The sequence below is a fragment of the Triplophysa dalaica genome, chromosome 24 (assembly GCF_015846415.1).
Source record: "Triplophysa dalaica isolate WHDGS20190420 chromosome 24, ASM1584641v1, whole genome shotgun sequence".
Classification (NCBI taxonomy): Eukaryota; Metazoa; Chordata; class Actinopteri; order Cypriniformes; family Nemacheilidae; genus Triplophysa; species Triplophysa dalaica.
This window is the reverse complement of record NC_079565.1, coordinates 15305614-15324100: the sequence shown is the minus strand read 5'-3', so window position 1 is coordinate 15324100 and position 18487 is coordinate 15305614. Positions and strand designations below refer to the sequence as shown.

Genomic DNA, 18487 nt, shown 5'->3' with positions numbered 1-18487 from the left:
CTGAAAGTCATTTTTGTTCTTGTTGGTTTGTGTGTTGATGAAGATTGTGTTGTGTTGTCAGTCATGAAGTGTTAAACTCACAGCACTATAAACACTCTCAGAGCACTGAAGCACGTGATCACAATGCAAACTCATTCTCTACATTTACATCAACACACTCAAACACTGTTTTATCATTTAATGTTAATTTCTGCACATTGGTTGTATTTTGTTTTCTTAGATTATGTGCAGTGATTATTGAACAAGTGTGTAATGATTTGTAATGGTGTTTAGTTATTCATTATTTTGTGTATAATGTTGGTGTAAAATAAAAAGCACAGAATATGGAGATACACAGGACAGCAGCTTTATGAAAGAGTGACAATAAAGTTGCTTCGTAAATCTTTGTCATCTTTGTATATTAATAAATTGTTCACACTTTCAGGTTTGAGAATATGAGAGTAAATTTTAAGGGTTAAAATGCAAACAAACTTGTAAATTAGTTTATATCATAGTTAAAGGGATAGTTCACCCCAACATTAAAAAAGTACATAAATAAACAAAATGAAATATGTGTATGATGTGTGAAAAAGTGTAAAGATGTGTTTGTGATGTGTTTATAGTTCAGTTACTGAAGCGTTCAGAGGTTTTTGTGCAGTCGCTCTATTAGTTTTTAACACTGTGGTTCACAATCAGCAGCGGAACTGGACACTTGAGGGGTCAGAGGTCACTGAAGGGGTTCACACCAGTGAAGAGAGTGAGCAGGATGGCCGATACAGCCGCAGTAGCATCCTGACCCTCAGCAAAGCACGCTGGGAAGAGAGAGGGGTGTATGTTTGTAGAGTCAAACACCATAAACAAGATTCACAATAGCGGCTGTGAGTGTTGATGAGTCGTATCTGAGTGTCAGACATCATTCATGAGTCTAGTGCAGCAGATCAATACTGAAAGAGAGCTCGTGTGTCAAAGCACTGTGACATCTTTCAATGTGCTGTGTTTACTGAAACATTCAATAAAGCTTCTGAACATGTTACATTTGTGTCTAACAGCTTCATTCAGACAACAGAGAAAATCACATGTGTGTTTGTGCAGGAATGTCCTGTATCATGATTCTTAATAGTTTTAATAGTTGTGTAAAGGTTCATGTAGCAGTAAATGTGAAATGCAGGTGTTGTGTTGTGAACATGATCTCTGGAGACAGAGCTGATCTATTCTGAGAACATCAGAGTCTCTTCATCCTGTCAATGCAAATGTGATTTTCAGCTCAACACTCTCAGTGTCACTGTTTGATTGGTTCAATCATCTGAACTGAAACACACAAGTTTCACTTCTTTATTGTTAGTGGTTTTATTATGTTATCAAAGTTCACACATGAATATTATGTTTAAAATTATACTGTGTGCTGTACATGCACTTCCCAGCCTACACTGTAAAAAAACATGTGAAATCTACAGTAATTCACTGTGTTCATGAACTGGAAATAACTGTATTAGGGTTCACAGTGAATTACTGTAGTTTCAATGAGAAATTACACAAATACTGGTCAAAATATTGTGAAAATCACATTAAAGAGAATGTGCTGTTCTAAGTCACAGTAATCAGTGCTGTCCTGTAGAAAGTCACAACAAACAAGTACTATGTGAAATTAAAAGTAATTCTCTGTGTTCATGCACTGGAAATAATGTATTGGGGGTCACAGACATTAAAGTATATTCAGTGAGAAATTACAATACTGATCAAATATTGTGAAAATCACATTAGAGGAAAGTGCTAGAAAAAACGACTTTGTTAACCTAACCAACTCGGGCCTGTGGTAAATCAAAACAATCAAATGTTCATAGTTCTTTATTATTAAGGGTTTAAATAATTAACATAAATAGTTTCCCAGTTCACAGGTATTACAGTTATTCTTGGAATTGAGAAACTGTTGTGTGATATTCAGGGCACCTCTGAAATGGGACATAATCCAAAACAAAGTATGATAATTATTTAAAGGATACCAATGTCTTGCACAAGCTTTTAATAGCTTTTTTTTCTTTTGAGTCCAGCACAACTAGACTTTAAACATTGAACTGTTTTATTGATAATCTGAGAATTGATCATTAAATATTTTTGTGAAAATAGACGTTTCTGAAATAAATCATTTATTGATTTGTCATGAGACAGTCAGAAGAGAGTCACGCTGTGTCTGAACCGGACGCAACAGGCGAGACATGACAAAAGACATTAGAAACGCATTAGATCCCATTATACACTCTAAAAAATGCTGGGTTATTTGTTTAACCCAAGAGCTGGGTTGAGCCTGTTGGGTCATTTTGTTGGGTTATTTTCTTAGTGTTGGGTCATTTTTTGAGTAACCCAAACGCTGGGTTACCAGTCTGGTCCAATTGAGTGACAGTTGAGAGAGTAAACCCCTCCCACTCCTCTACGCATCAGACAAACTTTACCTTCGCGGGCATTTTGATGCACCTCATCACGAAAAGTTGTTATTCGGAGAAGAAAAGGTATGTTTTACGAGTTTTTAATGTATAAAACTATTACTGTAAAAAAATGCAAAAGTATGCAAAATTCGGCTGTTCGCATTAGGTTTGAAAGTAACGTTACAATCTAGCTTCGTTAGCTTTGGATAGCTAGTCTGTAACGTTATGCCCACGTTGTTCTAATTTACAGCTTTTTAATCATTTAAACTTCATTTTTGGTGAACATTTCCTCTGAAATGTGTGACTTGTGTGAGGAATTTAGTTTAGTAACTTACGCATCTTGATATTAGTTTAAGGTCGACACGAGAGCGTCGTGTCAAAAGCAAACATCCAGCTCATTTTTTTTTATAAATACCGCTAATGTTCGGTGACGGAACTTAGATTTAAGAGTCTTTTAGACGAGAATGTTGTTGTTAAGAACTCAAATACGTGATTTATATATAAACATAACACCTCTTTGAGATTTTGTTAAGACGCTGTCGGAGGTGTGAGCTTCAGGCTGTCAGCGGTCGTGTCTCAGTGGAGAGCAGCTCTATCTCGGCCATTGCTTCGGGAATAGCCGCTGGCTCTTATAACGTTAGTGGTTAACAATGCGATATAGTTAATTTTGGGTATATGAGACGAACAATTGTTGCTCTTTTTAGACTTATACTTATTCCCGAGTGTGTCGAATTAGTGAAGGGTTGTTTTAACGTTTATAATATTATTTTTTAAGACTGCATTTCGCTTTCTGTACTAGATCCCACTCTTCTTTTTTCCCCCACTGACAGGATGCAGAATAACAGCTAATATTAATGGATCATTCTATTCAAGAGAATGTCAACTGGAACTTGGATGTTTTCATAACAGGCTTAAAGGTAAACATTATTTAGGTAAAATGTTAATGTACTTCTTTATATGTTTATTATAATCCATTGTGCTCTGGGTTGGCCAGTTTCGTTACATTCTTCTCTTGTCTCTTTTCTTGTCTCTTTATAGATGAACAAATTGATAAAGAAACCCTCCTGCTGGACATCCACTTCCAAAAGTGCACGCCACACTGTTGTCTACAACTCCCAGGAAAAGAATCCTCTTCAGTAAGACTGCTCCGTGGATATTTTAGGTTAAGCAGTGCTGAAACCGAAAGAACTAACACTCTTTAAAATGTTTTGTGAGTTTATATGAAGAGGAAAGTTACGGTGTCCCTTTTTCACATCCATAACGCTTGTTTATTTCTTTTTTTATAGAAAACTTGTGCATAGACTTATATTTTAACATATAAATGCGGTTCTATTAACAAGGGTTTAGTAAAATACTTTTTATAGTGTTTTGAAGTGTTAAGTTGTCTAACTATTTATATTTACTTGTGCCACTTTAATAACCTTGTTAAATGTATATGTTAAAATCTAAACTAATGTAATTTATTGAAATTAATTTTCTTTAAATATGTATAAACATACATTTCATCAAAGTGTTTTATATGCCATTTTATTGTTCATTGAGCATAACATATTGCATGTTTTTATGAATTCCTTTTGTCTTGCATTTTGATCCTTAATAAAACTATTGATTCTTACTGATGCCTCGAGTATTTCTCTGTGATTTTGTTATTATTATTTTTAAACATTTCGGGTTTGTTTTAAACCATCAATGTAATTTTTAAGCAAAAGTTGATTTAAATAAAACAACCCAGCATGTTGGGTCAAAGATTTAACCCAACTGGCTGGGTTAAAATAACCCAACGCTGGGTTTGTCCATATTTGACCCAATGTTGGGTTACCAAAATAACCCAAATTGGGTTGTTTTAACCCAGCCTTTTTTTAGAGTGTAATTTCAAATATTGTCCACACGGGATGCAGCACGGTGAGACGTGATAAAAATGTCCGGTGTAGACACGGTGTCAGAACGGATACTGTAGTGTGGAAAAGTCTAACTTATTTTTCTTTCAAAATAAAAAACAGGGGAAACCTCCGTGAGCAAGTATTAAGTATAATAGACTAAATAAATTAACAACTGGACTTTTTAAATCAAATTGTACATATCATATCCTACAAGTCTGAGTGATGAATGTTATTTATGTATTTAAATAAACACATCTTTATGGCACAGACAATTCACACAAGAACGGCAGAAGTTGAACAAGCATTTGAGAGAAATAAGAAAAATAGTAAGGTGTTAAAATTATAAAAGTGTGAATAGTGGCCAGGGAAGGAAAGACTCACTTTGCATCCCAAGTATGTATTGATACCTAATGATAAGAGCATTGCGTTAACAAGGCAAAGTTGTGGGTTTGATCCCAGGGGATTGCACAAACCTATAAATGTACAGTATAATGCAATGTTAGTCGCTTTGGGTAAAAGTGTCTGCCAAATGCATAAACGTAAATGTAAGTACCTGTTTGCAATAAAAATGAGAAGTGTAGATCCAAAAATATTTAAAACAGCTGATATTACCCACAATTCACTGTGATGGGCCAGAGTTTTTTCTGGCACTACACTGCATTTATACAATTTAATAACTGATGCTTTACTCAATAAATACATTTAATTATGCAGTACATGTTGTATTAGTATTACTGAATGAACAAATACTTAATTGGAAAGAAGAGCTGTATTTAAATGTTTGTGACTGTTAATAATCACAATTTCGTCTAGCCAACAACAGCCTTTCTTATTTTAATTAGCACCCCCAATGTGTGCATTGTTTTAATACAAATTTAAAAAGTATTTACTTTTCCATAAGAAAAATATTATAAACTAAAATAAGCAAGTGCATTGTGACATAGCATAAGTCAAAGTAAGTTATCAACATTTAGACATAAAGTTTCGTCAAATCACAGCGTATGTTCTTATAGTTCAGACACTTTGAGAAAAATCTTCTGGCATGAAGAATCCAGGCTTGATGTTGCTCTGCTGTTATAACATCACAAGCTTCATCCATGTGTTGAAGAAGAGTGACATGCTCATGTTGATGGTGATCATACAACTGTAATTTACAAATTATGACAGAACAATCTGACCAGTTAAAAATCTATAGACATCATAAATGATTTATTAATTTAACATTAAGATCAGTTGAATTAAATGAGACAAATATATAAAACAGACTAATAAGAGAAACAAATCAAAAGTTTGATCTTGATAATATTATGCAAGGCAGTTACTGTTTGTAAACATGTTGAAATGTTTTAAAAAGCGTATTTTTGATTATCTGTTGTATAGTGTTTTGTAAATGTACACCTTGATTGTAAAAATGGCACTAAACCAATAAATTAAACAATAATCAAAAGTAAATAAATAAACAACTGCTAAAAGATTAAGTACAATTGTTCTAATTTAAAGAAACTCTCGTCCCTCAGCAGCTGCAGTATGTGTCAGGTGTATCAGTGCAGTCACTGTTCAGTCTGACTGACGGAGGTTTTTGTACGACTCTTTATCACTGTGTCAACACATACTTGCTATTAGGATAGTGAACACTCTGACAGTAATAATCTCCTGAATCTTCAGTCTGAACTCCACTGATGCTCAGAGTGAAATCTGTGTTTGATCCACTGCCACTGAATCTAGATGATACTCCAGTGTAGAGGGTATTTATGTAATATATGAGGAGTTTAGGAGCTTCTCCAGGTTTCTGTAAGTACCAGTGTAACCAATTACTATATATTCCACTGCTGACTTTACAGTTTATTTGAACACTTTGTCCTGGTTGAACTGCTGTTATTGATGGACTCTGAGTAACAGTGTACTGTCCTCTACACTCTGAAAGAAACAACAAGAATGAAATATAAGACAACACTGAAACAAATGAAGATTTCACTCTTCAATGAATGAACAATCGTGATACAAATGTTACTACACAAACCTTGAGCAAACACTGTGAGTGTCCAGATGAAGATGATGCTGAAAGTCATTTTTGTTCTTGTTGGTTTGTGTGTTGATGAAGATTGTGTTGTGTTGTCAGTCATGAAGTGTTAAACTCACAGCACTATAAACACTCTCAGAGCACTGAAGCACGTGATCACAATGCAAACTCACTCTCTACATTTACATCAACACACTCAAACACTGTTTTATCATTTAATGTTCATTTCTGCACATTGGTTGTATTTTGTTTTCTTAGATTATGTGCAGTGATTATTGAACAAGTGTGTAATGATTTGTAATGGTGTTTAGTTATTCATTATTTTGTGTATAATGTTGGTGTAAAATAAAAAACACAGAATATGGAGATACACAGGACAGCAGCTTTATGAAAGAGTGACAATAAAGTTGCTTCGTAAATCTTTGGATGTTTTCATCTTTGTATATTAATAAATTGTTCACACTTTCAGGTTTGAGAATATGAGATTCAATTTTAAGGGTTAAAATGCAAACAAACTTGTAAATTAGTTTATATTATAGTTAAAGGGATAGTTCACCCCAACATTAAAAAAGTACATAAATAAACAAAATAAAATATGTGTATGATGTGTGAAAAATTGTAAAGATGTGTTTGTGATGTGTTTATAGTTCAGTTACTGAAGCGTTCAGAGGTTTTTGTGCAGTCGCTCTATTAGTTTATAACACTGTGGTTCACAATCAGCAGCGGAACTGGACACTTGAGGGGTCAGAGGTCACTGAAGGGGTTCACACCAGTGAAGAGAGTGAGCAGGACGGCCGATACAGCCGCAGTAGCATCCTGACCCTCAGCAAAGCACGCTGGGAAGAGAGAGGGGTGTATGTTTGTAGAGTCAAACACCATAAACAAGATTCATAATAGCGGCTGTGAGTGTTGATGAGTCGTATCTGAGTGTCAGACATCATTCATGAGTCTAGTGCAGCAGATCAATACTGAAAGAGAGCTCGTGTGTCAAAGCACTGTGACATCTTTCAATGTGCTGTGTTTACTGAAACATTCAATAAAGCTTCTGAACATGTTACATTTGTGTCTAACAGCTTCATTCAGACAACAGAGAAAATCACATGTGTGTTTGTGCAGGAATGTCCTGTATCATGATTCTTAATAGTTTTAATAGTTGTGTAAAGGTTCATGTAGCAGTAAATGTGAAATGCAGGTGTTGTGTTGTGAACATGATCTCTGGAGACAGAGCTGATCTATTCTGAGAACATCAGAGTCTCTTCATCCTGTCAATGCAAATGTGATTTTCAGCTCAACACTCTCAGTGTCACTGTTTGATTGGTTCAATCATCTGAACTGAAACACACAAGTTTCACTTCTTTATTGTTAGTGGTTTTATTATGTCATCAAAGTTCAAACATGAATATTATGTTTAAAATTATACTGTGTGCTGTACATGCACTTCTCAGCCTACACTCAACTCAACTCAACTTTATTTATATAGCGCTTTTTACAATTTTCATTGTTACAAAGCAGCTGTACATGAGACACATTTAATACAAGTATGAATTCTAAAGCAGCCCCCCCGGCCAGGCAGATAGTGCAAAACAATATGCAAACGGTGGTGAGGAACCCAAAACTCCCATCGAGAAAAAAAACCTCAGGGGAACCCAGACCCAACCAGGGGATTCCAGTTCCCCTCTGGCAAAAGCTGCTGCCTCTGCACAAGCTCATCAGTGCTTGCACAACAAGGCTTAATAAAAATATAAAAATTAAAGATTATCATTAACAATCTAATAGCATTTGAAATGTTGTAGGAAAAACAAAGTTGTCGCGTCCTTTATCCAGCTCTATCCTCTTAGCACTTGTCAGGTCACCGCTTCCCATTCTCAGCTCTGCCATCAGGTCTGGGCATGAACTGCATCCTGCGGTAACCTTGGAACAAAGAGACCAGACTGGCTGAGAGTAGAGTACTGTTCTGCACTCTTTGATGCAACAAGTACATCATTTGTTGTTGGATGTGTTCCTGGTTCCGGTTGATCTAAATAATGCAGCCTAAATCCTCTGAGGATTAATATTATGGAGGTGTAGTGTTTGCAAGATTAAAAAGATGAGTCTTTAGTCTAGATTTAAACTGACAGAGTGTGTCTGCCTCCCGGACCGTGCAGGGAAGAATATTCCAAAGTTTAGGCGCTAGATAAGAAAAGGATCTACCACCTGCACTTGATTTTGAAATTCTAGGTATTACCAACTGACAGGACCCCTTAGAGCGTAATGTACGTGGAGGTCTGTAATACAATAGAAGTTCATTCAAATACTGCGGCGCTAGACCATGTAGGGCTTTATAGGTAATAAGCAAGATCTTAAAGTTAATGCGATGCTTTATAGGTAACCAGTGCAAGGTTGACAGAACCGGGGTTATATGCTCATACTTTTTTGTACGTGTAAGAACTCGAGCTGCCGCGTTTTGAACCAGTTGCAGTTTTTGTAATTGGCCCGCAGGGCAACCACCTAGAAGTGCATTACAGTAATCTAGTCTTGATGTCATGAATGCATTAATTAATTTCTCTGTATCTGACAGTGACAGCATATGACGTAATTTAGATATATTCTTAAGATGGAAAAATGCAATTTTACAAGTGTTTGCGACATGGCTTTCAAATGATAGAGTACTGTCGAATACAACGCCAAGATTCTTAGCTGATGACGAGGATTTTATGGAGCATCCGTCAATCGTTAAGCAGTATTCTTGGTTGTTACGCATAGCAGTTTTCGGTCCAGTAAGTAACACTTCTGTTTTGTCCGAGTTTAGTAGTAAAAAATTGTTACTCATCCACATTTTTAAGTCAACTATGCAATCCTTTATTCGATGAAACTGCTGGGTTTCATGAGGCATCGAGGAAATATAAAGTTGAGTATCATCAGCATAACAGTGAAAGCTAATTCCGTGTCGCTTTATTATATCTCCTAGAGGTAGCATGTATAATGCGAAGAGCAGGGGTCCCAAGACTGAGCCCTGTGGTACACCGTACTGGACTTGTGATTTGCGGGACACCTCATTGTTTATTGCTACAAATTGAAAACGGTCGGATAAATAAGACTTAAACCATTTCAATGCTATTCCGTTAATGCCGACGTAATTTTCGAGTCTATGTAGAAGTATGCTGTGGTCAATGGTGTCAAATGCAGCACTGAGGTCTAGCAGCACCAATAACGAAATACAGCCACGGTCAGACGCTAAAAGCAGATCATTTGTAACTCTGATCAAAGCAGTCTCTGTACTGTGACATGCTCGAAATCCAGACTGGAATTCATCATTAATGTCATTCCTTTGGAGGAAGGAGCATAATTGAGTTGAAACTACTTTTTCCAGAACTTTAGATATAAAAGGTAAATTCGATATAGGCCTGTAATTCCCTAGTTCTTTAGGGTCGAGTTTGGTTTTTTTTAAAAGAGGCCTTATAACAGCCACCTTAAATGCTTTAGGCACATTTCCTAATGTCAGAGATGAGTTAATAATACTAAGAAGAGGATCTATAATTTCTGGGAGCATTTCTTTCAGTAGTTTTGTAGGTATAGGGTCTAGCATGCATGTTGATGATTTAGATGATCTAATGATTTTAGACAGTTCATCGTGATCTACTGTAGAAAATAATTGCAATTTCTCCTTAGGGGTGCTGTAGTTAGTTTGTTCAGCGGATTTCACTACAGGTTGCATTGTTATAATTTTTTCTCTTATATCTTGGATTTTACTTGTGAAGTAGTTCATAAATTCATCACTGTTATGCTGATAATCAGAATCTGACGTCGATGACGACTTATTTTTTGTTAATTTAGCCACGGTGTTAAATAAGAACCTAGGGTTGTGATGGTTTTCCTCTATTAGTGTTGAAAAGTAGGCGGATCTAGACGTTTTTATTGCATTCCTGTAATTTCGAGTACTATCCTTCCATGCTATACGAAATACCTCTAGATTAGTTTTCTTAAAGTTGCGGTCCATTTTACGGGATGCTTTTTTTAGAGTCTGAGTGTGTTCATTATACCACGGTGTTGGGCTGCTATTTTTAATTTTCTTTAAACGCAGAGGAGCAACTGTGTTACTCATGCTAGATATTTTAGACAATTCAGGCAGATTATCGAGAAACGCATCTTTGGTAGTTGAAGTAATCGTTCTACCATATTTGTAACAAGGAGTTTGATTTGCAGCCGTAGGCCATTGAAGCAAACATAATATCAGATAATGATCCGAAATATCTTCACTCTGCTGAACGATTTTAACATCGTCCACATTTATACCATAAGAAAGTATTAAATCTAAAGTATGAATACGAAGGTGAGTGGGTCCTGACACATGTTGACTAACGCCCATGGAGTTAAGAGTGTCTTTGAAAGCCAGTCCCAAGGCATCTGTATCATTGTCTACATGGATATTAAAGTCACCGACGACAAGGACTCTATCTGCGGCCAGTACTAGTTCTGATAAGAACCCACCAAAATCTTTAATAAAATCTGTGTGGTGCCCTGGAGGCCTATATACAATAGCTAGAATAAATTTTAAAAATGTTTTGTCCTTAGTATTAGGTGTCGATACGTGAAGTACCATGACTTCAAAAGAATTGTATTTAAAATTAGACTTCTGAGAGGTAATAAAAGAATTCTTGTAAAGTGCAGCGACACCTCCCCCTCTACCTTTTAGACGAGGCTCGTGTTTATAGTAATAATCATGGGGAACGGATTCATTTAGAGTAATAAAATCATCTGGCTTTAGCCATGTTTCTGTCAAACAAAGCATGTCTATTTTATGATCGGTTATCAAATCGTTAACAAAAAGTGCTTTATTTGAGAGAGATCTAATATTAAGCAATCCGAGTCGTAACAGCTGATTATCTGTATTTTGTTCATGTTTGATTTGTTTAACGTTTATTAAATTACTTTCAAGAGGTTTACGCAATATCTTATGTTTGCTAATCCGGGGGACAGACACAGTCTCTATTTTATGTTGTTTGTAAGAAGGGATTATTACATGTTGTATATTTTGTGTATTCTGTAACGCGAGACGGCAAGCAGACAGTTGGTTAAGCCATTCTGTCTCCTTCCTGACCTGGGCCCTAGGTAGTCAGACTTTAGCATTATTAAGACTGTGTGCCAAATTTCTAGAGAGGAGGGAAACCCCATCCCAGGAGGGATGGAGACCATCTCGTTTCAACAGGTCAGGTCTGCCCTTAAAACTCTTCCAGTTATTTATAAAATCTATATTATTCTGCAGGCACCACTCAGACAACCAGCCATTTAGTGATGATAATCTGCTATAAATCTCATCACCACGGTAAGCAGTGAGGGGGCCAGAGAATATTACAGTGTCTGACATCGTTTTTGCGAGCTCACACACCTCTTTAATATTATCTTTAGTGATCTCCGATTGACGGAGTCTAACATCATTTGTGCCGACATGAATAACATTCTTACTGTATTTACGATTAGCCTTAGCCAGCACATTTAAATTTGACTTGATGTCAGGCGCTCTGGCTCCCGGTAAACATTTGACTATGGTGGCTGGTGCCTCTATGTTAACGTTCCGGACAATAGAATCACCGATCACTAGGGCACTTTCAGCAGGTTTCTCAGTCGGTGCGTCACTGAGCGGGGCAAACCTGTTCGAGACTTTAATCGGAACGGTTGAGTGATGTTTTGTCCTGCGACTATGCCGTCTCACCGTCACAAAGTTTCCCAGCTGCAGGGGATTTTCAACCGGAACCGAGCTGTGTGCGCTAACATTGCTCGCATCCGAAGTGTTTTCTACAGTCCTTACACTCTTACTATCCTCAAATAAAGATTGGATGCGAGACTCTAATTCTAAGATCTTCTCCGTCAGCCTAACTACTTCCCTGCATTTATCACATGTAAAACCCTCGCCGCTGACAGAGAAGGCTAAACTAAACATATGACATGAGGTGCAAGTAACAACAATAGGAATAGAAGCCATAACTCACCGGGTATGAAGTAAAACTTCATTTTTTACACTGTAAAAAAACATGTGAAATCTACAGTAATTCACTGTGTTCATGAACTGGAAATAACTGTATTAGGGTTCACAGTGAATTACTGTAGTTTCAATGAGAAATTACACAAATACTGGTCAAAATATTGTGAAAATCACATTAAAGAGAATGTGCTGTTCTAAGTCACAGTAATCAGTGCTGTCCTGTAGAAAGTCACAACAAACAAGTACTATGTGAAATTAAAAGTAATTCTCTGTGTTCATGCACTGGAAATAATGTATTGGGGGTCACAGACATTAAAGTATATTCAGTGAGAAATTACAATACTGATCAAATATTGTGAAAATCACATTAGAGGAAAGTGCTAGAAAAAACGACTTTGTTAACCTAACCAACTCGGGCCTGTGGTAAATCAAAACAATCAAATGTTCATAGTTCTTTATTATTAAGGGTTTAAATAATTAACATAAATAGTTTCCCAGTTCACAGGTATTACAGTTAATCTTGGAATTGAGAATTGTTTGTGTTATATTCAGGGCACCTCTGAAATGGGACATAATCCAAAACAAAGTATGATAATTATTTAAAGGATACCAATGTCTTGCACAAGCTTTTAATAGCTTTTTTTTTCTTTTGAGTCCAGCACAACTAGACTTTAAACATTGAACTGTTTTATTGATAATCTGAGAATTGATCATTAAATATTTTTGTGAAAATAGACGTTTCTGAAATAAATCATTTATTGATTTGTCATGAAACAGTCAGAAGAGAGTCACGCTGTGTCTGAACCGGACGCAACAGGCGAGACATGACAAAAGACATTAGAAACGCATTAGATCCCATTATAATTTCAAATATTGTCCACACGGGATGCAGCACGGTGAGACGTGATAAAAATGTCCGGTGTAGACACGGTGTCAGAACGGATACTGTAGTGTGGAAAAGTCTAACTTATTTTTCTTTCAAAATAAAAAACAGGGGAAACCTCCGTGAGCAAGTATTAAGTATAATAGACTAAATAAATTAACAACTGGACTTTTTAAATCAAATTGTACATATCATATCCTACAAGTCTGAGTGATGAATGTTATTTATGATTTAAAAAAATAAACACATTTTTATGGCACAGACAATTCACACAGGAACGGCAGAAGTTGAACAAGCATTTGAGAGAAATAAGAAAAATAGTAAGGTGTTAAAATTATAAAAGTGTGAATAGTGGCCAGGGAAGGAAAGACTCACTTTGCATCCCAAGTATGTATTGCTACCTAATGATAAGAGCATTGCGTTAACAAGGCAAAGTTGTGGGTTTGATCCCAGGGGATTGCACAAACCTATAAATGTACAGTATAATGCAATGTTAGTCGCTTTGGGTAAAAGTGTCTGCCAAATGCATAAACGTAAATGTAAGTACCTGTTTGCAATAAAAATGAGAAGTGTAGATCCAAAAATATTTAAAACAGCTGATATTACCCACAATTCACTGTGATGGGCCAGAGTTTTTTCTGGCACTACACTGCATTTATAAAATTTAATAACTGATGCTTTACTCAATAAATACATTTAATTATGCAGTACATGTTGTATTAGAACTACTGAATGAACAAATACTTAATTGGAAAGAAGAGCTGTATTTAAATGTTTGTGACTGTTAATAATCACAATTTTGTCTAGCCAACAACAGGCTTTTTTATTTGAATTAGCATGCCCTAATGTGTGCATTACACTAAAAAGTATATACTTTTCCATAAGAAAAACAGTATATACTAAAATAATTAAGTGCATTCTGACATAGCATAAGTCAAAGTAAGCAGCAGAGGGCAGTAATGAAACACTTTAGATAGTAAGTGCCGTAAACACCAAAGGTCATCAATGATTGTTATTATGCATGTTATTGTTCTCTGTTATGCTGTTTGTGGTTGTGTTTTATCAAACGTTCAATACCTACTCAAGTTGAACATGAGGGTCAACTGTGAAAATCATGTTTTCCATTCCACAAAACCTTAAGTATATGTTGTTGACATCCTATAAACAGTGATGACCCCATCAAAGTTATTCTCTGATATAAACAATGTTAGTGATATTGCCTGTGTACTGTACTTGAATCATATTCACTTCTCCCAATCCTTGCTGTGTCAACTGCTACATAGTACTTTTTCAAATTAAACTTTTACTCAACTTTTCATAGATCCAACTATGACTACAAAAATGTGAAAAAACGCCAAGATTCAACAGATCCATAAATAATGTCCAATTGGGTATATGCATACAGGTCGATGACGTACTTACTCTAAAATCTAAGCCGGGCTGTTACATTAAGGAAAGGATGGAGGAAATGGAGGTAAAGAACAGCACACAGGAGGAAAAGTGATGCTGTATAATGAGCAGAGTTTATTGGAAAATCTTTTTTATTGCTCAGTCTGACTTTATCTCACAAGAAACAAAAAAGACAGGTATTTTTATATCAGGCAAAGATAGTGGAAATTTACTGTTTTACAACATTTCACAACCCGCAGGCAAATTACCAAACCCAGCATAATATCAAACATAACCTTTTTGCATGGTAAAATAACGTTATCTTACACTCGACGTTTTATCTTGCAGTTTGTTTTTACAATTTTGCATGGCATTTTAAAAACTCTTTGAATTAAAAATTAAAATTTAGACAGATTTGTGAACAATATTCGAGAGAAATAGGCCTTTTGTGCACATAGAAAAAGTCTTAGATCTTTGAGTTCAGATCAAGCCAAAAACAAAAGTGTTGCGTTTATAATTTTGGTCAGTGTATGTACATACACGGTGCATATGAGGAGTATTGTAAAGGGTGCTGCCCCAATAACAGTTTGAGTACTTTTTTTGACTATTATTTCTGAGAGAACACTAATAGACCCCCTGCTCCCAGTCTGGGACAAGCAGTATTTCAAAAATTAATTAACAATCTTTGAACTGTTGTATAATCACCTAATGACCAGGTGCAACAGACTAGAATGTTTACTGCTTCTTTGTAATTTTATAGATAAACAATCAAAAGTTACTTTTTCAGGAGTTCATATTATTGGGGGGAAACAAATGTTTTCTGTAGGAACACTAAAAGGCAAATTGCAAAAAACAATCTCTTTATGACATTTTTGTAACATTATTGAAGAAACTACAGGTATCAAATTCAATGTCATGTAATTTTATCCAAATAAATGACTTAAGTTGTTTCAATACTCATTATGAAAGACCCTAATGAAAGATCAAGAACTATAATAGTTCAACCAAAAATAAAAACGATGTCCTCATTTTACTCTTCATTTCTAACCTGTATGACTTTCTGCGGCAGAACAAAAAAATATATTTTGAATAATGTTGGTAACTGGCACCTATTCGCTAGCATTAGTTTTCCATCCATGCAATAGAAATTAATAGGTCCCACTCATGATCAGTTATCAACTTACTTCAAACTTTCTCATTTTATGTTATGCAGAAGAAAGAAAGTCATACAGGTTCGACATGAAAGAAGAGAGCCCAAAAATGGACATTCTGTCATCATTTTAACAATCACTTTAAGGTTGTCAAGTTTGTAATGCCTATACAAAAAAAAATGAAAACTAAGTTTCTATTTAATTACTTTCCGTCATTGTCAATATTTTCAAGGAAGTTAATAACTTGCTCCAGATGATCAGTTCCTAAATCATCCCGCCTCCCACCAAGTAAGTTGAGAAGCAGCACAAGCTGCTCCATGTGTCTTTCTTGGAGGTTTATTTGGTTGGCAGGAATCTCAACAGTCTCTGGCCAGTGGAAACCAGGAGGAAAAACAACTTCTGCAGCTGGGTGAGTGTCAATTACTTACTGGTTTCTCATATGCTCCAAATATTCCCTGTATACCAGTCTGGTTTCGATATAGCTGCAAGAGACATCCTCGAATAAAGATCTGCTGGGGAAACATGTAACGTGCAGTTTGTAGCTTGTGGTGGTTCCACTGATTATGAAACATTTGACAATCTCTGTTGATTCTGGGTATATACACATAATGCAGTGCGCCGAGATGCACTTCATTGGTGCTGTCAATTTTACACTCACTTTCCAAAAGCATGAATAAGGTGTAGTAATAATAATTGTGTAATAATGTACACAATTCATATCATATACAATGGTAACATTTTTGAAATTAGGTTTACTTTTGATATATCCCCTCTATCCATATCAATAAACGTGAAAACACATATATCTACACTTTTAAAACAATGGGGATGTCACAATCGTTTCAAGCACTTAATATATATTTACGATTTAAAGCACAAGGAGAGTATAAACTTCTGAGAATCAGAGTGTGATTTTACACCAGTTGTGTTGATTCTCAAAAGTCTAGTCTGTGAAATGAACTCTATACTCTAAAACAACAGGATTTTTACTGATTTTGCTATATATTTATTGCTTTGCTGTATAGATGTGGGTGTCACATTTTACAAATGAATGACCAAAATCATGACTTTAACTATAAAAAAATATTCTGATAAAATGAAAATGTATTTATTTACATTTGTGTTTTTTTACATGTGTTTATGAAGATTGTGTTGTGTTGTGTTGTCAGTCATGACGTGTTAAACTCACAGCACTATAAACACTCTCAGAGCACTGAAGCACGTGATCACAATGCAAACTCACTCTCTACATGTATCATTTACCTCAACACAGACAAACACTGGACTTGTGATGTGTTCTCTATCTTTTAGATCATGTGAATATTGTGTGTTATGTGTAATATTATTAATATGTATGTTTTAATAAAGATACTTGTATATGTCATGTGAATTTGTTTCTTATGTTATAGATTATGATGTTGTATTTATATCATCATATCTTTACATCATCAATTTGACTGCAATGCTTTCATTTAAAATATTGTTTCCTTGTTCATACTCTGAGGATTGAAGTCATGAGAGTCACATATGAGAATTAAAACTTTTCATCAGTGAGAATTCTCAGGATTTGTAAAAGTCTTTGTAAAATAAGCTCATATTTTTTTGTCAAAAATAATCAGAAGATTAAATGTAATGTAATGTGTATGATGTGTGAATGTGTGATAAAGTGTAAAGATGTGTTTGTGATGTGTTTATAGTTCAGTTACTGAAGCGTTCAGAGGTTTTTGTACAGTCGCTCTATTAGTTTGTATCACTGTGGTTCACATTCGGCAGCGGCACCAGACTGGATGTTGGCAGTAAGTAAAAACATTAAATAATATTATAACAGATTTCTGCATTCACATGTAAAGATCAACTATCACATTTTAAAATATTTATTGTGATTTTACGTTATTCGTGTGGTTTAAAAAATGACTGTGTACTATTGCACTTACAAATCTGAAACAGAACCGCTGGGTGTTTTATACAATATTGAGAATTTTTTTTTTAGATGTGTTTAATGATTTATACATAATTATGTAGTTAATTTGGAAAAATGAAAAGATTGTGTTACTCTGGACTTAAATTAACTGCTCAGGTTACAATTCTGATTAAGTTTTGACTCATTTTATAAAACAATAAGAAATTTGATTATATATAATATAATATAATTGTGAAAATAGAAAATCAAATGAAATCTATTCTGTGTTACAAAAAACTTTTACATTTGAATTTATTTATTTTATTAAATATATTGTTAGGTTATATTTTTCAAAACCAGTTAATTTACTGGTATTTGTATATTTAAATTTTTATCCTTAATCAAAGTAAATAAATGTCACAAATTTGTCACAAAAAGAGCCCTTGTAAATGTTTGTGAATTCTCTATGAACATTTAAATCAACATGAATGAAATATTTAATCTTATTTAATTTAATTTAAGTATCTTATTATGAAGTTGTTTGTTTCTCTCTGTGAGTTTGTGACTATCGTGTGTTTGTCAGGCTTCACTCGTCCTAAAGTGAGCGTCCTGCCGCCCTCCAGTGAAGAGATTTCCACAAAGAAAACAGCAACACTGATGTGTGTGCTCAACAAGGGTTTCCCCTCAGACTGGAGTGTGATGTGGAAGGTGGACGGGAGCAGCAGATCTCAGGACAGCAGTGTTGGGCTCCTGGAGAAGGACGGTCTGTACAGCTGGAGCAGCAGTCTGACTCTCTCTGAGCAGGAGTGGAGCTCAGTGCTCTCAGTGAGCTGTGAGGCCAAACACAAAGATCCCAGTCATACAGTCACTGGAGAATTCAGGAGAGATGATGAGTGTTCACACTAG

General features: G+C 35.3%; 1 long non-coding RNA gene and 1 gene segment (V, D, J or C); both read left to right on the top strand.

Annotated features, from left to right (window-relative positions):
* The first annotated feature begins 2278 nt into the window (after positions 1-2278).
* LOC130414350 (uncharacterized) lies at positions 2279-4221 on the top strand. Its single transcript, XR_008905599.1, has 3 exons — positions 2279-2483; positions 3230-3316; positions 3438-4221. It is a non-coding gene; the product is annotated as an uncharacterized LOC130414350 (long non-coding RNA).
* A 10379-nt stretch (positions 4222-14600) lies between these two features.
* LOC130414734 (immunoglobulin kappa constant-like) lies at positions 14601-18487 on the top strand. The segment is given in 3 exon segments: positions 14601-14615; positions 16033-16090; positions 18165-18487. Coding segments are annotated over 3 exon segments (396 nt in total).